This window comes from Stenella coeruleoalba (assembly GCF_951394435.1).
Source record: "Stenella coeruleoalba genome assembly, chromosome: 10".
NCBI classification, from domain to species: Eukaryota; Metazoa; Chordata; class Mammalia; order Artiodactyla; family Delphinidae; genus Stenella; species Stenella coeruleoalba.
In genome coordinates this window covers 49343276-49369573 of record NC_137156.1, presented here as the reverse complement: position 1 = coordinate 49369573, position 26298 = coordinate 49343276, and the positions used below count along the sequence as shown (strand labels likewise).

At 39.1% G+C, this 26298-nt stretch overlaps 1 protein-coding gene across 2 annotated transcripts in view; it reads right to left on the bottom strand.

Annotated features, from left to right (window-relative positions):
- Positions 1 to 1179: 1179 nt before the first annotated feature.
- Positions 1180 to 26298, bottom strand: part of ZCWPW2 (zinc finger CW-type and PWWP domain containing 2) — a 139280-nt gene continuing 114161 nt past the window's right edge. The window contains exons 6-9 of one of the 2 annotated variants that reach the window (XM_079935751.1): positions 13424 to 13476; positions 12313 to 12380; positions 5541 to 5665; positions 1180 to 1797 (exon numbers count right to left, since the gene is read on the bottom strand). In XM_079935751.1, coding sequence (XP_079791877.1) covers positions 1636 to 1797; positions 5541 to 5665; positions 12313 to 12380; positions 13424 to 13476 — 408 coding nt within the window. In that variant the 3' untranslated portion in view covers positions 1180 to 1635. Of the gene's footprint in view, positions 1798 to 5540; positions 5666 to 10949; positions 11558 to 12312; positions 12381 to 13423; positions 13477 to 26298 lie in introns of those variants that run through there. The other variant, XM_079935752.1, reaches the window with a different exon arrangement.

The window sequence follows — 26298 nt, the reverse complement described above, 5'->3', positions numbered from 1 at the left end:
AGGCTGTGAATATAAAATCATACTGCTAAGGAAAAGTGAAAGAGTTTTTCTAAAATACTCTGGAGTAAATTCAGCTGGAAGAAAAAGGAAGCCTTAGCCTTCACTGTTTTAAACCACTTAGAATTGAAATACGATGTGTGGAGAGACTGTTCCTAGTCACTCTGGTTCGTAGTGTGGTGCTGAAACATAGATTTTGTTAAAGCATTAACAGCCTAGACTCTCAGCTGAACTTACACAGTTTGGCCCAAAGTTGACATGTGTCCTACGTTTCTAATATGCATGTGTTCCTACCTCAGTGAACAGCACTGTGAACACCAGAAACCTGGTCCCATGCCTATATCCAATCTCCAAGTCCTGATCATCCACTCATGTTAATCGAGCCTGACTCTACCTGCCTCTCTCCATCAAGGTACCACCATAATACAGGCTCCCATGCTCTCACAACCAAATTACCAAGTAGCCTGCCCGCTGATGCTCTTGACTCCACGGTCTCTCCTGCTCACTCACCCACACTGCACTGCTGTGAGTTTCCTCAAATGTTTGAACCTCTTCCCCAGGTTGCTTAGCCTGGGTACACAGCCTCCTCATCTGCTGTGGCTCAACTTCCCCCCATCACACTCCACTCCAGCTACTTCAACCAACACCAGGGCCCAGATGCTCTCTTTTCTTCTCTGCTTAAGCTTTGGTTTTTGTTTTTATGTGCGTGGAATGCCCTTTCCCCTACCCCTGCCCCCAGGGAGAGGGAGGTATAGAGAGGGAGCCAGAGCTAGAACTGGAGATGGATGTGCAGACACACAAGTTGATGAGCACAGAACATGAGTGAGAAGGACACCCACCGAAACCATTCATGGGGACCTCTAAGGAATGGGGCTCCAGGGGGGATGTTAAGGAAGTGGTACTGCAGGATGTACCTTTTACTTTTGTATATTGTTTAGATTTTTCTAGAGTGAATACGTTTAACTTACCTCTATATATTTTAAATTACATTTTCCCATCCTCACCTCCAGAGATACTGATTCAGTGGGGAAGGGTCCAGGATTCTAATCTTCCAAAGACCCTTCATAGACTCTGTTACTCAGTTAGGGAACTGTAGCTGAAAAGATTGTTTCCAGTATAATAAGGCAATTGACATTTTTGTTTTTTAAGAAAAGCTCCAACTCTATTACACAACCATTTTTTATTATTTCCTTTTATTTTACAGTAGCTTCTTTCTACTACAAATTCACATTCTCTAAGTATATTAGATTTGAAATATCTGTAAGAATTATAATAGCATTGGCAGTCATTTTAACAGTTAGCCACATTTGAACAAAGGGCCTAAATAATCATTGTAAAGCATGTATTTGTGAAGTAGGTTTCATAAGCCATTTTAAAATTAAGGCAAACAAGAAAAAAACCCTACAAATACAAATATCAGGGTTTCTCAGATTCTAAATTTATAACACTAACTTAATTACCATTTGATTGACTCTCAAAACAATGGATATTTTCAAAACACGAAGTAGAAAGTTATTAGAAATAACAACTTCAGTGTAATGTATACCTATTTCACTAAACATTTTTAAGTTTTGACTTTGGGAAAATGTAAAGATGTAAATGTTTTTATAATTAACTTTTGAAAATATCTGTAATGCCCTAAAATGCAGACATCAACGCATCTATTTCTTTAAACTTGTTAGTTATATTTTCAATACATTCTCCAGCTTTTAATCTTAGCCCATCAATTACAAGATAGTCCTCGTCACAGTGGTTCTCAAGCGAGCTGCCAACAGGAGCTTCAGGGCCACATTTCGATAACTGTAAAAATAATCATACAAGTCATCAAATTTACTTGAAGACCAGGCTTAATTATTTGAACAAAACATAAAGTTGTCAGTAACTCCTTAAGAAGGTGTTCCATTTGCTGGTGGTCAAATAATGATCCCCACATAAAGTATAACGTACAGTAAGTGTGTGAGTGTAAAAATAACACAGTATTTGGTCCTGTCTCTACTCTCCAACATCACACATTTTTAGTTAGTTTTAATTTTATGCTTTGGCAAAATGTGGTCATTAAAATTAAACTTCTGAGAGTTTTCTATATTTGTTTATTTTAAAAATGATTACTATGGGGAATACAAGTTAAAACTGTTTTAGTCACACTTTTCTGTTCTCATTTTCTCATAAGCATCTGCATTCTTTATGAACAGTGAGAGTGTGTGCTAGCTTAGTGGGAAAGAACACAGGTAAAAACAATGCAAACACACACACACACACGAGATTTACAACTTCAAGGGTCATTAAAGGCAGAGGTAACTTCCCACACAATGAAAGAAAAAAAATACATGCAGTTTATGGGACTTCCCTGGTGGTGCAGTGGTTAAGAATCCGTCTGCCAATGCAGGGGACACAGGTTCGAGCCCTGCTCTGGGAAGATCCCACATGCCGCAGGGCAACTAAGCCCATGCGCCACAACTACTCAGCCTGCACTCTAGAGCCCATGAGCCACAACTACTGAGCCCATGTGCCGCAACTACTGAAGCCTGTACACCTAGGGCCTGTGCTCCGCAACAAGAGAAGCCACTGCAATGAGAAGCCTCTGCACTGCAACGAAGAGCTCGCTGCAACCAGAGAAAGCCCACGTGCAGCAACAAAGCCCTGACACAGCCAAAAATAAATAAATAAATAAATTAAAAAAGAATACATGCAGTTTAGACAAGTGCTTCCATGTATCAAAAATGTACCTTTCATTACAATAATTATTAAAATAATTATTATTCAGTAAACTCTGTCTTATCTGTATATGGACTATCTAATTTGTGAATTATTCAGGTGGATTCTTATAATAATCTGAAATTAATTCCTTCCCATTTTTTTCCACGTCAGGTCATGTCAACTAGTGTTAATATTAGCTAAGAACATAAATTAATTAGAAAGGTGACTCTACTGAGGAAAATAATCTCAACGACAAATAGAAATGGATTTTGATTATCCATGTGTGTATGCTTTTTGTTCATGTTGCTACTCTCAATTCACTGGTATAAATGCTTGAGAGTAATCCACCTGAAACCTCATACATGAAATGAATGATGAAAACATCATCAAATGTACAACTTTGAAAATAGCTCAAACACTATCTGCCCAGAGAATAAACATGCTCAGAACTTTAAAATTATCAGATGGCTCCTTTTGATGTGTTAGTTTGTAAAGGCCATTTTCTCCTAAAAACAAAACACATTTTCAGTGTTAAGTGGTATTACCTTTGGAAGATATATTAATTTTTCCTACTAACAAAAAAAAGAAATCCCTTAGGTGATCATTTTTTTATTTTTAAGCTGTAAATTGCTCCAGCTTTGACAGTTGGTCTCATTGCTATTCTCCTTATTTAAAAGTGAACAAGGCCCTAAGTACCCTGAACCTGCCATGAATTCCAGACTTGTAAAGCTCAGTGTGGAGAGAAGCTTATGAACCAGTCAGCAGGTGGCACTCACCTGCCTACTACCAGCAAGTTAAAATGGTTAAATTTTATAATTTCTAAATGACTTTGAAAGCATAAAATATTACAAGAATCTAAAACAAAGAGCAAGCTCCTGGCTGGTGATGTATAAAAACTATGTATTTTACCTTAAGAAATAAAAATCAGAAGTAATTTTCTGTTCTATGAAGTTACTAGTTATAATGGCAAAATAGAAGCCAATTCTATGGCTGTAAAAGCTCCAGGACATTTCTATAAAAATCAACCTGGCTGTATTTTTTTTTTTTTTTTGCGGTGCGCGGGGCTCTTACTGTTGTGGCCTCTCCCGTTGCAGAGCACAGGCTCAAGACGCGCAGGCTCAGCGACCATGGCTCACGGGCCCAGCCGCTCCGCGGCATGTGGGATCTTCCCAGACCGGGTCACGAACCCATGTCCCCTGCATCGGCAGGCAGACTCTCAACCACTGTGCCACCAGGGAAGCCCCTGGCTGTATTTTTGAAAAGACAAACTGATAAGACTGAAAAAAAAGAAAAACCACTGCAAAAATCCATATGGTGCTCAAACAGAACACACATTTGCTAGAAAAGAATAATTTGTATATTAACTACATGTATACAACATATATATCACCAATCTATAGCTCTTGTTTTACAAAGGGTAGGATCTATATAGAGACAACAAGTTTTTTGTTTTTTGTTTTTTTTTTTTTAAAAAAGGAACTCTAATTGGAAAAATGGCATTCACAACCCATGGAAATTCAAGTACAAGTTGGTATCGCTGACCAAGAAAACATTTATGTTTTTCAGCTCAGCAAGTGTTTTTATCATTAATTTTATTTTCCTTGACATTTTGATCTCAACTGTAAATTCTGTATATTTCTTGATTTCTAACTCAGTCAAGAAGGTATTTAAGAATCATCTTTATTCTTCTTGAAGTTCTGAATGAAATCAGCCAAAGTGGGTAAACAACCTTGTCCACTTACAAATCCACCTTTTCTGCATCTCAGAATAGACAGACTTGGGGATGGGTAGTTCCGCAAAGTGAGAATATGGGAAAAGAGACAAAGTGACAAATTCTTAGCTCATACTCTCTCCAGCGGCTGCCACTGACAATTCTCATCTGTAATAACAGCCAACCTTAGGTGTCAATTACTCTGCAAAGCACTTTTCCTGGTTTGCCTTGTTTCACCCTTGGCTAGGCAACCTTGCCAAGTCCCCCAAATCCTCACTGGCAGGACCAGGATGGGCACGTAGGCACTGTATCCTGAGCCTGTCTCCTATCCACTGCCCTCCTGACTCCAGGCACACTATATACCCAAATGAGGGAATGAGAGAAGGAATGAAACCTTAAGGTTCCAGGGCTCCCCACTGCTGTTTTTCTTCCTAACTACATAGGGAACAGCTGTACCACCTTGTGGAAGCGTCTGCCCCATGACTTTATTTTTCTCACACCTGCCACACTGCTGCTCTGTGTTAATGAGCTGGGCTTGTACCTCATTTTATTTGCACAGACATGGAGCTGATGTGCTGAGCAGTGTGTCAACCAACTCAAAATTTCTGTTTTCATATATAAATATTGAATACAGTAAGCACACATGGCCTTTCTCAGCCCAATATAGCTGACCAAAAGAAAAAGACAATTTGGTTAAGAATGGTGAAATAGAGTCCAGTGAAAAACCCCACCTCCAGGATGTTACTAATGAGGTTTGTCCCCATGGAGGTCAACCCTGTGCATGAACCAGGTAGAGCAGGTTTCCTGAGCGGTTCTTGTCCTGGCCCTTCTCCTGACTGTAAAGATGGGCACCCCCTCGATGACGGTGAGCCCCTCCATCTCTCTTCATTCCAGCCTTAAATATCTAAAATAAAAGAGCTCCTTGGCTCAAATATACTTTTTTCAAAGACTGATAGATGCATCTTGATTTCTCAACAGGCTACTAGTTTATTATTCACCTCATGATAATCAAGGGCTCAAGTTTCAGAAGTGAAAAGCATTTCCCATATAGTGAAAATGAAGATCCAGGAACAATTTCTGCTGTTTAAGGAGTCTGGAGTTGCTGTTTAGGCCTGATGGTCACTATGGACCCTACCTTTTCTCCTGTATCTGTCTCCTCTCTGCGCTCCCCTTCGGACTCATCAGGGGCGGCTGTGGGCTCCCGCGCTTGCTCTAGCATTTGCTCCAGCTCTTTTAGTAAAAGTTCTGTCTCAGAGACAACTAAAGAAACAATGTTAATATAGTCAAAAATGTTATATCTTAATTAATTCAATCTAATTCATACTATTAACCACCCCCAAAGAGGACATTTTCTAAAGTTATGAGATTAAAAAATAAATACTTTGTATAATTTTCAGATAGGCCTCTGCTTGATGTGAAATTACTATGGATTTCCAGGTGAATCTTTTATATTGAATAATTATTCCTTGAAAAATGTAGGTTACATTCTTGCTATGTGTAGACTATAAAGTATCCCTGAAACATCAAAAGCTCACTAGAAGTTTGCATTTTTAAAATAAGGAGCCAAGGGCACCAAACTAAATTGTTATTTATAGACCGAGGGTCAGCAACTTTTTTTCTGTGAAGGACCAGAGAGTAAATATTTCAGCCTTTGTGGGCCAGATGGTCTCTGTCACAGCTACTCAATACTGCTGTTGGATGCAAACCATACACATACACTTAAACCAAATGAGAGTGGCTGTGTCCCAATAAAACTTTATTTACAATAACAGGCAGCAACTCGTGGACCGTGGGCCACAACTTGTCAATTCCTGCAATAAACTATTAAAGCTACTGTTTAAAAGGGGAAGCCATGTAATTAAGTGGCAAGGCTAAGTCCAGATTAGTCTATTCCTAATCAAAATATCAATGCATCTTAACTGCCTAATCTGATTAAAAAAAAAAACCCACACACTTATAAAAATTGTGGTTTTTTGGTGCTACTGTGACAGAAATATGTAAGTATGTAAAAAATCTGGTAATTGATTGAACTTGCTGAGATAAAATAATATCCCCATCAAAGAAATAAACACCTATTATAACTCTACAGACTCAATCACTGATTAACAATATCAACTGAATTCCCGATTTAAATAAAACAAACATTTTCATTTGATACCAAGTCTTGTTGAAGTAAAGATAAGGGGAAGGAGACCCGGATGGCCTGCTTCTGCAAAACAGACTGATGGGGCCCCTGAGAAGTCTTCCAAGGGCAGCATGATTGAAAGAGAAAGGCCACGAACACACACCCCATCACCTTCCACTCTGGTTATACAAATCTGACACACCACCCCTATTATGGACTGCTCATTGGCAAGTAACCAAAAATCACACGAGGTAGAGCAGCTGAAAGTTCATGGAACCCAAGCAGGACACACCCTTCAGCGCTAAAATATTATCAATGAATATATCAAGGTGTTCCCAGCAATCATATTAATTTAATTGTGCATGATATACACATCCATTTGTGTGTGTGTGTGTTTACACACACAGGTATCCTTGTAAACTAAGCATGCTATAAGGTAAAAACAGAGATTATTAACGTGAGACGTTCCAGCTCAAAAGAATTCATATTTTATTACCATCTTCTTTTATTTAATCAACAAATGTTTATTGTGTGCCTACTAAGGGTCAGGGGCCCCAGAGAAGAGCCACAGACCAACGACCCTTCCTGGTCATCATCTCCATCTAGCCAGTCTTAGGTTTTCTTTGTGGAAAACTCTCACAAACAGTTTGAAAGAAGCTTTCTGATAAGCCATTCCATACCTCAGAACCAGTTCCTATGTTTAAAGACAAACAAACAAAAACCGTAACTGACATGTTAGTTGTAAGCACACAGATCTGTGTTAACTGCCAAAGCCTAAGAACACAGAGGATAAGCTATTACATTCTAGAACAATGATATTCAAAATCTAGGGGCACAAGGATCACCTGGAGACTTTATTAAAAAATATGAATGCAACACCATATCTACTGAATCAGAATTTTCTGTAGGAAAGTACATTTTCACTGAATCAGTTTTGTTAATGAGATTAACCTCTCTTTATGACAGATTTCTTACTTAGTAACCTGTCACTTGTAATAACAACTGTGTGGCTATCTTCACACCAATTCCCCAGTCCCACTCACAGATGTTGGGTTTTCCTACTTTACATTCTGAGTCTATGGAAATTGATAACTGACATTCAGTGCACTGCTGAGAAGGTGTATTTTGAGCTCTGCTGTAAAGGAAAAATGGCACACAAACTTCTTTTTATTTCTAAGGCTAGACTAAAATACAATCAATTTATGATAATGAATGTCATTGCCAAGCGCCATTGCAGGCTCTCTGTTTTCAAGTGATCTGGAAAAGTATGTACACTGCCTTTCGATCAAAGGGAAGACAAAGTAATGGATGACTTCATGAATCAACCAGGGTTCATAACACCAACTTGACTGATGTCAAATTCTGCTTCCAGAGCAACAGGAGGCTTGCTTTTCTAAATGGGTATTCCTATACTGTAAACGCAGAGAGTGCAAAAATAATTCTCAGAAATTGCAGTTACTGTAATCTACAAACTAGGTTATCAAAATTGGTCAATGATCTCCTCCAAAGATAGAGAGAGAATGCACGCCTGTGCTAACTGCATGACCAATCAACTTCTATCAATCCTCATTATCCTGTAGTTTTCCTAACTTGCTTCAATTTGTTGAGTGATAGCTGCTCTATCATGCAGAGAAAGTGGAAAAAAAAAAAAAGAAAAGGAAAGGAAAGAAAAAAGTATCTCTCATACTGAAGTCCATATCTGGCTTTTAAAAATGACTTTTTGTAAAATAAATCAGTGTTTTTTTCCATTCCTGATAAGAAATAACTTACTGTTTACCTCAATAAATCAGTCACTATTTTTTAAAATAAATTTATTTATATTTTATTTATTTTTCACTGTGTTGGGTCTTCGTTGCCACACGTGGGCTTTCTCTAGTTGCGGAGAGCGGGGGCTACTCTTTGTTGTGGTGTGCATGCTTCTTTTTTTTTAAACATCTCTATTGGAGTATAATTGCTTTACAATGGTGTGTTAGTTTCTGCTTTATAACAAAGTGAATCAGCTATACATATATATATATATCCCCATATCTCCCTCTTGAGTCTCCCTCCCACCCTCCCTATCCCACAGTGTGCATGCTTCTCATTGTCGTGGCTTCTCTTGTTGCGGAGCACAGGCTCTAGGGCCACGGGCTTCAGTAGTTGTGGCACGTGGGCTCAGCAGTTGTGGCTCGCGGCCTCTAGAGCACAGGTTCAGTAGTTGTGGTGCACAGGGTTACTTGCTCCGCAGCATGTGGGATCTTCCCAGACCAGGGATCGAACCGGTGTCCCCTGCGTTGGCAGGAGGATTCTTAACCACTGCGCCACCAGGGAAGTCCAATCAGTCACTATTTTAAAAGCCTTCAAATGTATATTTATGAAGTTTTCTTTACTCTCTATTTCTCTATTAAATGTCTAAAGAAGCTGTTTCCTCCCTTATATAACGAGGCCACTGGCTGGGTTATTTCAAACCTGGCACTGAAAAATAGCATCTTAAATAAACTTTCAGGGCCATTTCAATGTTGAAATTTTGAAGTCATTCTTACAGAAAAGGAGGGTGAAGAGGAGGAAAAAGCACTTGGTTTTGTTTTATTTTCAAGTAACCACAAACCCTCCTCTGCGTGTTCATGATTTAAACGTAGAGATGAGTGAAATATAGGCTGAAGTGGAATGAAGAAGAGGACACCTTTCTGGGACACAAACAGAAACAGGAGGCACAAAGGCCGAGAGGTTAAAGGTGACTCCAAACCAAGAGCAGGTGGGCAAAGTTTGCCTTGAATAGCGAGATAGCACCCTTCTCCCCGTTAGCCTTTTACACCCCAGACCCAGGCCTCAAGCTTTCATCTCCTACTCGGGCTCAGCCACCATCCAGACCTTTCCTATATTAGCCATTCTCTGCCATGCTCACCTATCTCAGACAGCTAATGAACACATCCTTTGCTAACTTATTAATTAATGTTAGTAGATTATTAGTTAATCCAGGGTACTATGTCAATCTTTTATCTATAAAAAGTTTAATACACTGTCTACTTCCCAAAAAGAAATGAGGTATTTACCAGCAGAAAACACTGATACAATAAAACAAATGACAAAAACTGAAAGACTGAAAATAAAAGAAGTCAAAATCAATTCATTAAGGAAGATACGAAAGGCATTACATTTAAAAAATGCTTAGACCAACTACCAGTGCTGTAAAGAAAAACCATAAGTTTAGCTTTAAGCTTCTGGTACTCAAAGCAACCAAGGAAATTGTTGCAAACTTTGATTAATTTTAAGACACTATGTGACCTTAGAAAAGTCACGTAACCTATTAAGTACCTCAGTTTCTCCACTGACAGAATGGGCGTTAAAATAATATCTACCTTATCTATCTCATATAGATCTTGTGAGGGTTAAATAAATTGATATATATGAAATGTTTAGAAAAGTGAGGACACATACTAACTGCTACAGGTGTTATCATTATTGTATTATTATTTCATCATCAATGGATTATTTTTTTTTTGGTCCCTAAACACTGAAAAAAAAATATAATACAAGATATTTCGGGTGGCAATTCTCCAAAAAAATACAGACATGCTCCACAAATAGCTATTTCTTAGATTAAATCTCTTTTTATAACCACTTTTTAAAATTGAAGTATAGTTAATTTACAATGTTGTGTTAGTTTCAGGTGTACAGCAAAATGATATATATATATGTGTATATATATTCTTTCCCAGATTCTTTTCCATTATAGGTTATTACAAGATATTAAATATAGTTTCCTATGCTATACAGTAGGCCCTTGTTGGTTACCTATTTTACATATATAGTAGTGTGTATATGTTAATCCCAAATTCCTAATTTATCTCTCCCTCCCAACATTAGATTAAATCTTTATACAGCCATGAATATACAGTTTAATTTATTTAATGATTCCTCAATTTTTTCTATTATTTTCCAGAAATAGTCCTCTCTTTGTCGGATAAGAGGGCTTCTACTGCATCTCTTTATTACAGATGAAGAAACTGATACTTGGAAAGGTAAAGTAGATCCACTTAATTGACTCTCCCTGGGATCTCTAACTAAGGGAAAGAGAGAAGCAACTGTAGAGCATAAAACCCATAATGGAATATCACAGCTGGGGCAGTAGACTAACAGGAGACACATTAGCACCTGGGAGCATAAGGAAAGAGGGTCCAAAAGTGGGGTGGAGACTCAAGAATCTGATGGTATACTTTTCCTCTGTTGCTCGATCTAGGACTGATCCTACCTTAAGCTAAGAAGAAATGAGAGATCTCAGAGGCCTGCATCAAGGGATCCACAGAAATATGGGTAGTGGGTAAAAAATTTGAGGAGGGTACAAACTACTGAAAAAGAACTACTCTTTCAGGAAGTAGTCAGCTCTTACAAAGAACACAGAAGACTAGATGTTTCTGTTCTTTAGTTCAAATGGGATTGAGGAGTGGAACACTGATCAGGTAAACTATTTTAACAATTAACTACTGAGACTTTCAGAGCCATACAGAACATGAGACTACTGACAGGGCTTCCCTTTAGTGGAAGACTACTGAGATGTGTTCACTCATTTACATGGAAGAGTCATTTCCAGTCAGTGGATTCCTGGCAGGCATGAATTTCTTCTGTAGGATCCTGTGCTAGTTGGAGAGGAGAAGGATCCAGCTGTACTATCAGGGTCACCTGGTGGTAACTCAGCCTAGGTCTAAAATGACTTTTGATATTTCTACAGGAATATCTGAACTGATCATGTGAGGCAAAGGAACAAAATAACCAAAAAAGAAAAAAAGCACCTTAAATAGCGGGAAAGCAGTAGCAGAATAAGTTTAAGAAGAGATAGAAACAACAGAATTTTGTAGTGGTTTAGGAGAGGAGCCAAAGAAATTTCTTTTTAAAAAATAACTACCTCGGGCTTCCCTGGTGGTGCAGTGGTTGAGAGTCCGCCTGCCGATGTGGGGGACACGGGTTCGTGCCCCGGTCCGGGAAGATCCCACATGCCGCGGAGCAGCTAGGCCCGTGAGCCATGGCCACTGAGCCTGCGCGTCCGGAGCCTGTGTTCCGCAACAGGAGAGGCCACAATAAGTGAGAGCCCCGCCGTACCGCGCAAAAAAAAAAAAAAACCTACCTCGTCCTTCCTCTGCCTGCTTTCCTTTCTTTTACTGAGACTGAAAACAAATGGCGTATTTAGCCAATGGAAATGAGAGCCCCGTAGGGTCTTGGAGTGGCTTCAAGGAGAGGGAGTGTGGCACAATGACTTCTCTGGGTTTAACTGGCTTTGAAACCTCTTTGTATGGCTGCCAAAGTTCCACCTAGCAAACAAGCATGTGCCTGCTTTTCAAGACCAACGAAAATGTAGGAAAAGTAAAGTGCTTTTGAAAGTGAAGACCTTCTCCCTGCAGGCGACATTCTCCCTACTGTGGTCTAACTCCAATGGCAATTAATTCAGCTGGAAGCCCTAGGCTGCTGCTTTTCTTCCTTCTCCCCCTTTGGCACCCCTAGGACCCCAATAAATGTGGAATAGATAAGTCTGGATCGAAGCGTATTGATGCTGGTATTTCCTTCCACAACTGCTGATGCTTTATTTTAAAAAATTAAATATATGACAAAGCCAGAGAAAATTTAATTCGAGGGAATAGAAACCTGAAGACAATTGAAAATCCCTAGTATGTAAATCAATACCAAAAACCCACTAATGTTTCTCATATATGTATACATGTACATTTTTTTTTCTTCAAAGGAATACAATTATATGTGGTGAAATTAAATACAGGTAAAAGAACTAAAAGCAGGACAGGCCTTCACATACCCATGTTTTCCTTTGATAAGGCATCATCTGAACAAACATTTTCAAAAGATGATTTTAAAATAGCTTTCCTAGAAAAAGAATTTGACAGATTTATTTTCAAAAGATCAGGCATGTATATTTAAATAACTGTTCATGCATATTCATTGGTAACTGTAAATTATGAGTATATATTTCCTAACTTGGGGTACTTTTTCTTTGTTGTTGTACACAGTAAGTAAGGCAGTGAAAAACAAAATAATACTGATCTGAGCTCTCACTAGGTGAAAACCACTAGTAATCTACCCAGCACCTTACACAGCCTTTTTCGTGTAATCCTCCCTCCAAAAACCTACCAATTGTTACTCAGAGGAACTAAGAAATTTGACAACATAGGAAAATGGTTGAACGTGACAGTACTAAATTCTGTCAGACTGCAAAATCCATGCTTTTCCCACTACACCATGTTGCTGATTTAGAGTCAGAAAACATCTGTTCAAACGCATTTTCTCTAACCAGATCTTGAGAAAGTCACTTAAATTCTTTAAGGCACAAATTCTTCATCTTTTAGGTGGAGATAATTATGATATACCCCTATCTATTTGATGAGGTTACTGTGAAGTGTCAAGATTAGGAAGTGAAAGTCCTTTTTAAAAATTTAATTATTCATCTTCTAAAAAAGGACAAAGAAGAGAAGGACTGTCATATTAGGCCAGTCTTTGTCTTTGAGTAGGACTCCTTTTCACATAACACTGATTACTATTCATTAAAAAAATAAATAACCTGTATGGCTGGTTCAGTGATAAACACTAAAACTTGTCATCAGTGACTTATTATAAAGGCTTATTTCTGGTTTGCATTACCTATTTTTAAACTAAAAACCTGCTTCTTATCTGGTTGCTCACATGATATTAATCTTTGAAACTTATAGTTCAACACATTTGTACTAACATAAAACTTTCTCCATAATTCTAAGCCTACTACTTATCATTTTATTAATTCTTTTAGAAAATTTAAAACGTATTTCCCTAGAGAAACAAAATTAAGAACCAGGGGGAAATGTCATATAAAAATTAAACCCAATATATATATATTTCAATTTTATCATAATAGTTTTTAATTTAAAAAAGCATACCTTTTCCTAAATTTAGGCTTTTTCTTTTGAGTATTATTTTTGGAAACTTGCATCTGTAAAGTAACAACACAAAAAGATCAGTTAGTTCATATGGGATACGATGAGTTCAGCATAATAATGGATCCTATATGGTCTGAGTAAGTTAGCCCAGAAGAAAAACTCTGGTCCCCAGCCCTAAACAACATATGTAATTCTAAGTCAGCCACTTCATCATCACTGCAATTCCACTGACCTGCTCAACTTCTAGGAATGGTCGACTCATCCAGTACAAATGCCTACCCCCTATATCCACTCTCCCTTCCTCACCTTCCACAAATACACAAAAATACTAAGTAAAACTACTTTTATATTTTCATTCATATATGATCTTTAAAGAAAGAAAAAGAAATATTCAGATGCCAGAAACATGTGGAATGCAAAGCTATACAGGTGGGAACTGACATGGTGAAGACCCACAGAGAATTTATACCAGAAAAGGGCCAAAAGGGCTTGGGACTGGGGTTTTAATGTCTAAGCAAGGACAAGATGAAGGATGTGGAGGAACTGGAACACTCGTACATTGCTGGTGGGAATGTGAAATGGTGGAGCCATTTTGGAATACTGTTTGACAGTTCCTCAATATGTTAAATGTAGAGTTACCCCATGATGCAGCAATTCCACTTCTAGGTATATGTCCAAGAGAAATGAAAACATACGTCCATGTAAAAAATTATATTTGGTCATAATTATGAAACTATGAATGTGCATAACAGCATTATTCATAATAGCCAAAAAAGTAGAAACAACCCAAATATCCATCAATGGATAGATATGTGATATATCCATGTAATGAAATATTACTCAGCCTTTAAAAATAGTGAAGTACTGACACATACTACAACGTGGATGAATCTTGAAATCATTACGGTAAGTGAAAAGTTGAAAAAAAGTCAGACACAAAACGCCACGTTGTATGATTTCATTTATCTGAAATGTCCAGAAAAGGCAAATCCATAGAGACAGAAGTAGATTAGTGATTGCCAGGGACTGAGGGGATGTAGAAATGGGCAGCGATTCCTAATGAATATCAGGTTCTCTTTTGGTGGTATGAAAAAGTGTTCTGAAATTAGATAGTGGTATTGGTTGACAACTGTGAATATACCAAGAAACACTGGATTTTACAATTTAAAGGACTGACTAAGTTATATCTCAATGAAGGTAAAAAATTCTTTTAATGCAGTGACATGGAAAAATTGAAAGTAAGGAGATACAATATATCAATGATTATTAACAAAGGGAATACTGCTACAGTATTACTGGTAGAAAAAAGCAGATATTAAGGCAAAAAGCATAATCAAGAGATAAAAAGGTTATTACTTAATGCTAAAAGAAACAATCTACCCCCAAAATATAATAGCCCTGAACCTGTATATACCAAAATCTTAGCCTTAAAATATACAGAGAAACAGAATTACAAGTAGAAACTGATGAATTTACAGTTAAAAGGGGATATTTTAATTTACTTCTCATAAAAAATTATATCCTAATAATCACTCAGGGGAAGTTTGTATGAAACATTCAGGGAATTCATATTATTATGATGCTAAAGAGTAAGTGATCTTCTTTTTGTGATCTTCAACCTCAAGGTAATATTCAAATAGTTTTTCCAGGACTGTTATATATCTATATGGTAAAAAATACGTATAGAAATACTGTTGTCTAAATCATTGAACTATATCTCCAAAGACAATGTAATGCTATTATTTCTATCTTGTTATTAAGGATCAGCTTATATTACATGCATATTTGAGTATGAATTGAAAGGCTGGTCACAAGTGGAAATGAAATTCAGGTAACAAAGTGAAAACTGCTTTATAGGTACTAATAGAAAGAAATACTGCTAGACGACTACCATAAATTACAGTGAGTTGTGCTGGTCATAATAAATTCCTTTTCTCCTTTGTTAAATACTGCATAGCAGCCAAAATGGACTAGTCAGTATTTGCCAAACGCCCTGTGCTTTCCTGCTCCAGGCTTTGACAACGTATGATGGATGGAGAAGGGCACTGCATCTGGAAGGAGAGGGTCTGGATCTGGATGCTGACTCTGGCACCTACAAGTGGGATCACCTTTGGTAAGTCACTGACTACTGTAACATCCAGCAAGAGCCTGGCGTAAGGTAGACACGTAATAAATATTTTCTGACTAAATGACCATTCTGCATTTCAGGGTCTTCTTTAGTTAAATAATGCTAAAAAAATAACTACCTCAAGGCATTTGAGGGAAGATTAATTACACAACATGCCAGGAAGTATCCAACAGTGTTTGGCAATTAGTTGATGTTCAGTCACTGTTTCATTGTTATACTAGTCCACCAGGTCAGTGTCAGAACTCTACCCTTTTTTCTTAGACCATACGACAGAGGGAACTTGGCACTTTGATATGGCTGGACTTTGGTAGTGTATTAGTTTCCCAAATCTGCCATAACAAATTACCACAGATTTGGTAAAGCATCAGAAAATTATTGTCTTACAGTTCTGAAGGATAGATGTCTGTCTCATAAGAACACTTATCGTTGGATTGAGGGCCCATATTATCCAGGATGAGCTCATCTCAAAATCCTCATCCAAAGGATTTGCAAAGATCCTTATTTCAAATAAGGTCACATTCTGAGGTTCCTGGTGGACGTATCTTTCGGAGGCTACTATCCAACCCAGTACAAGTAGACACTGAAGATTACTTTATCTAATCTATCTCTTCCCCTTCTCTTCCTGTGTTGCACAGCTGATTCTCCTATGTTGTCCAGTCCAATGCTATTCAGAACAAGAGCCACAACATGACAGAATCAGCAACATCTGAGAGCTTGTTAGAAATGCAAATACTCATGCCCATCCCATGCATACCAAATCAGAAACTCTGTGGGTGGGGCCTGGAATCTGTACTTAAATAAGCTCTTCAGGTGACTCTACAGTTTTCCAGGCACTGATCTAGCCCACACCCGTCCACACAAATGTATTGCTATACAAGTGTCACTGATTTTAAAGAAAACAAAGCAAGTATTAATTCTTTCCTTGGACATAAAAACAAAGAGGTGTATGTATAGACAGCATATGCCATTTACTGAAAAAAAATAATTAGCATTGTGGACTAGAATGGCAAATGAGAGAACTGCCTTTTACTGCAAAGGATAGAAAATGTGTAAGAATTGTGTTTATATCAGATTAATATAATCTGCATAAACTGACTTGATATTGCCCATTTCCTTAAGCCACTATTCATCTAAATTAAAAACCTTTTTTTGGCTCACACCAAGGAGTACTTCCCAGAACTTCTGCTGCCAGTGTCCTTGTCCCCACACTGAGCCACAGCCACCCCCCGCCTCTGCAGGAGACCCTCCAACACTAGCAGAGACCCCTGATGTTGGGAAGCAGTTGAGGTCCCAGACCAGTCACTGATGGTGACCACACGAAGACAAGTTCTGGAGACTAGGAAGTCCAAGATTAAAGTGCCAACCAGAGCTTTGGGGGAAGATGGCGTAAGAGTAAGACGCGAACATCACCTTCCTCCCCACAGATACACCAGAAATACATCTACACGTGGAACAACTCCTACAGAACACCTACTGAACGCTGGAGAAAACCTCAGACCTCCCAAAAGGCAAGAAAGTCCCCACGTACCTGGGTAGGGCAAAAGAAAAAAGAATAAACAGAGACAAAAGAATAGGGACAGGACCTGCACCAGTGGGAGGGAGCTGTGAAGGAGGAAAAGTTTCCACACATTAGGAAGCCCCTTCGCGGGCGGAGACTGCGGGTGGCGGAGGGGAAAAGCAGAGGGGAAAAGCATCGGAGCCGCGAAGAAGAGCACAGCAACAGGGGTGCGGAGGGCAAAGCAGAGAGATTCCTGCACAGAGGATCAGTGCCGACCGGCACTCACCAGCCTGAGAGGCTTGTCTGCTCACCCGCTGGGGTGGACGGGGCTTTGGTCGGAGTGCAGGGAGAGGACTGGGGTTGGCAGCGTGAACACAGCCTGCAGGGGGTTAGTGCACCACGGCTAGCCGGGAGGGAGTCCGGGGGAAAAAGTCTGGACCTGACGAAGAAGGAAGAAGCAAGACTTTTTATTCCCTCTTTTGTTTCCTGGTGCGCGAGGAGAGGGGATTAAGAGCGCTGCTTAAAGGAGCTGCAGAGACTGACGCGAGCCGCGGCTAACAGCGCGGACCCGAGAGACGGGCATGAGACGCCAAGGCTGCTGCTGGCGCCACCAAGAAGCCTGTGTGCGAGCACAGGTCACTATCCACACCTCCCTTCCGGGGAGCCTGTGCAGCCCGCCAATGCCAGGGTCCCAGGATCCAGGGACAACTTCCCCGGGAGAACGCACGGCGTGCCTCAGGCTGGTGCAACGTCCCACTGGCCTCTGCCGCCGCAGACTCGCCCCGCATCCGCACCCCTCCCACCCCATGGCCTCAGTGAGCCAGAGTCCCCGAAGCAGCTGCTCTTTTAACCACGTCCTGCCTGAGCGAAGAACAGACGCCCTCCGGCGACCTACAAACAGAGGCGTAGCCAAATCCAAAGCTGAGCCCCGGGAGCTGTGCGAACAAAGAAGAGAAAGGGAAATCTCTCCCAGCAGCCTCAGAAGCAGCGGATTGAAGCTCCACAATCAACTTGATGTACCCTGCAGCTGTGGAATACATGAATAGACAACGAATCATCCCAAATTGAGGAGGTGGGCTTTGAGAGCAAGATTTATTATTTTTTCCCCTTTTCCTCTTTTTGTGAGTATGTGTATGCTTCTCTGTGAGATTTTGTCCCTAGAGCTTTGCTTTCACCATTTGTCCTATGGTTCCTTCAGTCCGTTTTTTGTTGTTGTTTGTTTGTTTGTTTTGCTGTACGTGGGGCTCTCACTGTCGTGGCCTCTCCCCTTGCGGAGCACAGGCTCCGGACGCGCAGGCTCAGTGGCCATGGCTCACCGGCCCAGCCACTCCGCGGCATGTGGGATCTTCCAGGACCGGGGCATGAACCCGTGTCCCCTGCATCGGCAGGCGGACTCTCAACCACTGTGCCACCAGGGAAGCACCCGTTTTTTTCTTTAAAAAAATTTTTTTTCTTAATAATTATTTTTACTTTAATAACTTTATTTTATCTTATCTTCTTTCTTTCCTTCTTTCTTTCTTTCTTTCTACTTTTTCTCCCTTTTATTCTGAGCCATCTGGATGAAAGGCTCTTGGTGCTGCAGCCAAGAGCCAGTGCTGTGCCTCTAAGGTGGGAGACCCAACTTCAGGACACTGGTCAACAAGAGACCTCCCAGCTACACATAATATCAAACGGCAAAAATCTCCCAGAGATCTCCATCTCAACACCAAGACCCAGCTTCACTCAATGACCAGCAAGCTACAGTGCTGGACACCCTATGCCAAACTAGCAAGACAGGAACACAACCCTACCTAGTAGCAGAGATGCTGTCTAAAACCAAAATAAGTCCACAGACACCCCAAAACACACCACCAGACGTGGACCTTCCCACCAGAAAGACAAGATCCAGCCTCTTCCACCAGAACACAGGCACTAGTCCCCTCCACCAGGGACAGGCACCCAAAACAACGGGAACCATGAACAGCCTGCAAAAGGAGACCCCAAACACAGTAAGATAAGCAAAATGAAAAGACAGAAAAACACATAGCAGATGAAGGAGCAAGATAAAAACCCACCAGACCTAACAAATGAAGAGGAAATAGGCAGCCTACCTGAAAAACAATTCAGAATAATGATAGTAAAGATGATCCAAAATCTTGGAAATAGAATAGACAAAATGCAAGAAACATTTAACAAGGACCTAGAAGAACTAAAGACAAAACAAGCAATGATGAACAACACAATAAGTGAAATTAAAAATACTCTAGATGGGATCAATAGCAGAATAACTGAGGCAGAAGAACGGATAAGTGACCTGGAAGATAAAATAGTGGAAATAACTACTGCAGAGCAGAATAAAGAAAAAAGAATGAAAAGAACTGAGGACAGTCTCAGAGACCTCTGGGACAACATTAAATGCACCAACATTCGAATTATAGGGGTTCCAGAAGAAGAAGAGAAAAAGAAAGGGACTGAGAAAATACTTGAAGAGATTATAGTTGCAAACTTCCCTAATGGGAAAGGAAAGAGTTAATCAAGTCCAGGAAGCACAGAGAGTCCCATACAGGATAAATCCAAGAAGAAACACGCCAAGACACATATTAATCAAACTGTCAAAAATTAAATACAAAGAAAACATTTTAAAAGCAGCAAGGGGGGTTCCCCGGTGGCACAGTGGTTGGGAGTCTGCCTGCCGATGCAGGGGACATGGGTTCGTGCCCCAGTCCAGGAGGATCCCACATGCCATGGAGCGGCTGGGCCTGTGGGCCATGGCCACTGGGCCTGCGCGTCTGGAGCCTGTGCTCCATGGCAGGAGAGGCCACAGCGGTGGGAGGCCCCCATACCTCTTAAAAAAAAAAAAAAAAAAGCACCAAGGGAAAAACAACAAATAACACACAAAGGAATCCCCATAAGGTTAACAGCTGATCTTTCAGCAGAAACTCTGCAATCCAGAAGGGACTGGCAGGACATATTTAAAGTGATGAAGGAGAAAAACCTACAACCAAGATTACTCTACCCAACAAGGATCTCATTCAGAGTTGATGGAGAAATTAAAACCTTTATAGGCAAGCAAAAGCTGAGAGAGTTCAGCACCACCAAACCACCTTTACAACAAATGCTAAAGGATCTTCTCTAGGCAAGAAACACAAGAGAAGGAAAAGACCTACAATAACAAACCCAAAACAATTAAGAAAATAGGAAAAGGACCATACATATCAATAATTACCTTAAATGTAAATGGATTAAATGCTCCCACCAAAAGACACAGACTGGCTGAATGGATACAAAAACAAGACCCATGTATGTGCTGTCTACAAGAGACCCACTTCAGACCTAGAGACACATACAGACTGAAAGTAAGGGGATGGAAAAAGATATTCCATGCAAATGGAAACCAAAAGAAAGCTGGAGGAGCAATTCTCATATCAGACAAAATAAACTTTAAAATAAAGACTATTAAAAGAGACAAAGAAGGACACTACATAATGATCAAGGGATTGATCCAAGAAGAAGATATAACAATTGTAAATATTTATGCACCCAACACAGGAGCACCTCAATACATAAGGCAAATACTAACAGCCATAAAAGGGGAAATCGACAGTAACACGTTCATGGTAGGAGGCTTTAACACCCCACTTTCACCCATGGACAGATCAACCAAAATGAAAATAAATAAGGGAACACAAGCTTTAAATGATACATTAAACAAGATGAACTTAATTGATATATATAGGACATTCCATCCAAAAACAATAGAATACACATTTTTCTCAAGTGCTCATGGAACATTCTACAGGATAGATCATATCTTGGGTTACAGATCAAGCCTTGGTAAATTTAAGAAAATTGAAATTGTATCAAGTATCTTTTCCGACCACAATGCTATGAGACTAGATATCAATTACAGGAAAAGATCTGTAAAAAATACAAACACATGGAGGCTAAACAATACACTACTTAATAACGAAGTGATCACTGAAGAAATCAAAGAGGAAATCAAAAAATACCTAGAAACAAATGACAATGGAGACACGACAACCCAAAACCTATGGGATGCAGCAAAAGCAGTTCTAAGAGGGAAGTTTATAGCAATACAATCCTACCTTCAGAAACAGGAAACATCTCAAATAAACAACCTAACCTTGCACCTAAAGCAATTAGAGAAAGAAGAACAAAAGAACCCCAAAGTTAGCAGAAGGAAAGAAATCATAAAGATCAGATCAGAAATAAATGAAAAAGAAATGAAGGAATCAACAGCAAAGATCAATAAAACTAAAAGCTGGTTCTTTGAGAAGATAAAGTAAATTGATAAACCATTAGCCAGACTCATCAAGAAAAAAAGGGAGAAGACTCAAATCAATAGGATTAGAAATGAAAAAGGAGAAGTAACAACTGACACTGCAGAAATACAAAAGATCATGAGAGATTACTACAAGCAACTCTATGCCAATAAAATGGACAACCTGGAAGAAATGGACAAATTCTTAGAAATGCACAACTGCCAAGACTGAATCAAGAAGAAATAGAAAATATGAACAGACCAATCACAAGCACTGAAATTGAAACTGTGATTAAAAATCTTCCAACAAACAAAAGCCCAGGACCAGATGGCTTCACAGGCGAATTCTATCAAACATTTAGAGAAGAGCTAACACCTATCCTTCTCAAACTCTTCCAAAATATAGCAGAGGGAGGAACACTCCCAAACTCATTCTACAAGGCCACCATCCCTCTGACCAAAACCAGACAAGGATGTCACAAAGAAAGAAAACTACAGGCCAATATCACTGATGAACATAGATGCAAAAATCCTCAACAAAATCCTAGCAAACAGAATCCAACAGCACATTAAAAGGATCATACACCATGATCAAGTGGAGTTTATTCCAGGAATGCAAGGATTCTTTAATATACGCAAATCTATCAACGTGATACACCATATTAACAAATTGAAGGAGAAAAACGATATGATCATCTCAATAGATGCAGAAAAAGCTTTCGACAAAATTCAACACCCATTTATGATAAAAACCCTGCAGAAAGTAGGCATAGAGGGAACTTTCCTCAACATAATAAAGGCCATATATGACAAACCCACAGCCAACATCGTCCTCAGTGGTGAAAAACTGAAAGCATTTCCACTAAGATCAGGAACAAGACAAGGTTGCCCACTCTCACAACTCTTATTCAACATAGTTTTGGAAGTTTTAGCCACAGCAATCAGAGAAGAAAAGGAAATAAAAGGAATCCAAATCGGAAAAGAAGAAGTAAAACTGTCGTTGTTTGCAGATGACATGATACTATACATAGAGAATCCTAAAGATGCTACCAGAAAACTACTAGAGTAATCAATGAATTTGGTAAGGTAGCAGGATACAAAAGTAATGCACAGAAATCTCTGGCATTCCTATACAGTAATGATGAAAAATCTGAAAGTGAAATCAAGAAAACACTCCCATTTACCACTGCAACAAAAAGAATAAAATATCTAGGAATAAACCTATGTAAGGAGACAAAAGACTTCTATGCAGAAAATTATAAGACACTGATAAAAGAAAGATGATACAAGTAGAAGGAGAGATATACCATGTTCTTGGATTGGAAGAATCAACATTGTGAAAATGACTCTACTGCCCAAAGCCATCTACAGATTCAGTGCAATCCCTATCAAACTACCACTGGCATTTTTCACAGAACTAGAACAAAAAATTTCACAATTTGTATGGAAACACAAAAGACCCCGAACAGCCAAAGCAATCTTGAGAGTGAAAAACGGACCTGGAGGAATCAGGCTCCCTGACTTCAGACTACACTGCAAAGCTACAGTAATCTAGACAGTTTGGTACTGGCACAAAAACAGAAATAGATCAGTGGAACAGGATAGAAAGCCCAGAGGTAAACCCATGCACATATGGTCACCTTATCTTTGATAAAGGAGGCAGGAATGTACCATGGAGAAAGGAGAGCCTCTTCAATAAGTGGTGCTGGAAAAACTGAACAGGTACATGTAAAAATATGAGATTAATCACTCCCTAACACCATACACAAACATAAGCTCAAAATGGATTAAAGACCTAAATGTAAGGCCAGAAACTGTCAAACTCTTAGAGGAAAACATAGGCAGAAGACTCTATGACATAAATCACAGCAAGATCCTTTTTGACCCACCTCCTAGAGAAATGGAAATAAAAACAAAAATAAACAAATGGGACCTAATGAAACTTCAAAGCTTTTGCACAGCAAAGGAAACCAGAAACAAGACCAAAAGACAACCCTCAGAATGGGAGAAAATATTTGCAAATGAAGCAACTGACAAAGGATTAATTTCCAAAATTTACAAGCAGCTCATGCAGCTCAATAACAAAAAAACAAACACCCCAATCCAAAAATGGGCAGATGACCTAAATAGACAGTTCTCCAAAGAAGATATACAGACTGCCAACAAACACATGAAAGAATGCTCAACATCATTAATCATTAGAGAAATGCAAATCAAAAGTACAATGAGATATCATCTCACACCAGTCAGAATGGCCATCATCAAAAAATCTAGAAACAATAAATGCTGGAGAGGGTGTGGAGAAAAGGGAACACTCTTGCACTGCTGGTGGGGATGTGAATTGGTACAGCCACTATGGAGAACAGTATGGAAGTTCCTTAAAAAACTACAAATAGAACTACCATATGACCCAGCAATCCCACTACTGGGCATATACCCTGAGGAAACCATAATTCAAAAAGAGTCATGTAGCAAAATGTTCATTGCAGCTCTATTTACAATAGCCTGGAGATGGAAACAACCTAAGTGCCCGTCATCGGATGAATGGATAAAGAAGATGTGGCACATATTACAATGGAATATTACTCAGCCATAAAAAGAAACGAAATTGAGCTATTTGTAATGAGGTGGATGGACCTAGAGTCTGTCACACAGAGTGAAGTAAGTCAGAAAGAGAAAGACAAATACCATATGCTAACACATATATATGCAATTTAAGAATAAAAAAATGTCATGAAGAACCTAGGGGTAAGACAGGAATAAAGACACAGACCTACTAGAGAATGGACTTGAGGATATGGGGAGGGGGAAGGGTAAGCTGTGACAAAGCGAGAGAGTGGCATGGACATATATACACTACCAAACGTAAAATAGATAGCTAGTGGGAAGCAGCTGCATAGCACAGGGAGATCAGCTTGGTGCTTTGTGACCACCTAAAGGGGTGGGATAGGGAGGGTGGGAGGGAGGGAGACGCAAGAGGGAAGAGATATGGGAACATATGTATATGTATAACTGATTCACTTTGTTATAAAGCAGAAACTAACACACCATTGTAAAGCAATTATACTCCAATAAAGATGTAAAACAAAACACACACACACACACACAAAACAACAACAACAACAAAGAAAACCTTTTTTTTTTTTCTTTTGGCCATGTGGCATGCAGGATCTTAGTTCCCCAACCAGGGATGGAACCCAAGCCCCCTGCAGTGGAGGCATGGAGTGTTAACCACTGGACCTCCAGGGAAGTCCCAAAATTAAAAATCTCTTTAAGCAAGAAGAACAAGTTTGTTAGCTGTGCTAAATCTGAGGTTGTAAAATTTTGATTAGCAATTTATGCTCATAGAAGACATAAATATGTTTTGTAACCTTTTGAGAATAATTGTCAGTCAGTAATCAGTAAAGAGCTGCCTACTTTGACAAAAGAATGAATCTGTATCTTGAATAATGTACATAAACTCCTTGTCAAAAGTCATCATATAGAAGGAAAAGCCAATATTCTCATTCCCCTTTAGTAAATCTGCTGGGAAATATATGCTTGGAAAAGGAAGAAAACTGGCTTCATGCAACATTGTAAAAGATGGTTATTACTTAATCTGAGTATCTGGAGAGTACCAATAATAAAGTTAAGTCTTCGGGTTCAGATAATATTTGTTTTTAACACTTCTTTGAAAACGAAGGAAGGTTGAAATGATCATTTTCTAGCCCTATTTAAACATGATTTCAACAGATCACCTACAAATCCAGTGTTTCTTACATAGATATCTGCTAATGACCAATGTTTCACTCTGGTCAATCATCAGTAGAGGGGTATTCCTGTGAGATTTGGACAATATCAGAGACCAGTCCCTGGCAACATGACTTATAAACATCTAGTTGTCCCTTGCACTCTCTTCAGCCATGTATAAGTTCACACTAAAGCACTGTGGATTTCTCTGCTTTGAGGAGCTTACTAGAAAAAATACTGGAGTGTGTGGTCAAGCAGTGAGCTGAGACACAGAAGAATATTTTCCCCTAAAATAGAAATTGACCACTAGACCACCTTAAACAGAAGGCATGAAAAGGCCTTCTATTAACACCTCCCAATCTTGGCTGAGGACAGAAGTAACAGGACACCTCAAGGAACTATATGACTATGTACTTCACTGATAAATTTTGAAGTCTTGCACTTGATTTTTTTTTTAAACAGTCTTTGACCATCTAGCTATACCAGTGATAGAACACAGAAATTCAGGAAGTTTATTATTTTTTAAATAGCACAGATTGTACTCACATTTATATAGAGCTTCAGAATACTAAGGACTAATAGGAACAGAGTGTCCAGAGAGGAAAGAGTTCCATGGAAATCAGAAAAAAGCAGAACTTATATCAGTTGTTTATCCGATTGAATGAAGCTGGTAAGTTAGATTATTTGACTTGCAATTGGACACTGTCTAAAAATCCAAGTCTGTTGAAAACAATTCCTATTTGTGTATAGTTTTTCCTAAGTCACTGGATATTTTAGCAAGAGGAATGTTGGGAAAAGGTAAGATTTCTCAGGAAGACTGTCTAGAATCTACGTATTTCAATTAAATCCTAAAAAGCCGATGTACAGAGAACATTCAATGATTATAGTACCCATATTACACTATTCTTTCTGGACTAAAGAACAAATTTTGAGACCTTCATTATCTATTTTACCACTTTTCTCTCCATCAACTTGAGTAGTAAGGATAATTGGCCTGATTCTTTAACCCACAATCACTGTCAAATTCTGAACATTAACCCTCAGCAACATGCAAAAGAAGATGATCTCCCCTACACAGGAATAGACAGACTCTGCACAACAGCACACTTTTTTTTTAAAAAAAGACTATTCTTTAAAATATTTTATTTGGATCCAAGTCTTTACATCAGCTGAGGATCCCAGAGGTTGAAATGAAAGACATTCTTGAGCCTAGATTCATGGAAGGATATGCAAGATACACCTCCCTTTGTTTGATCTGG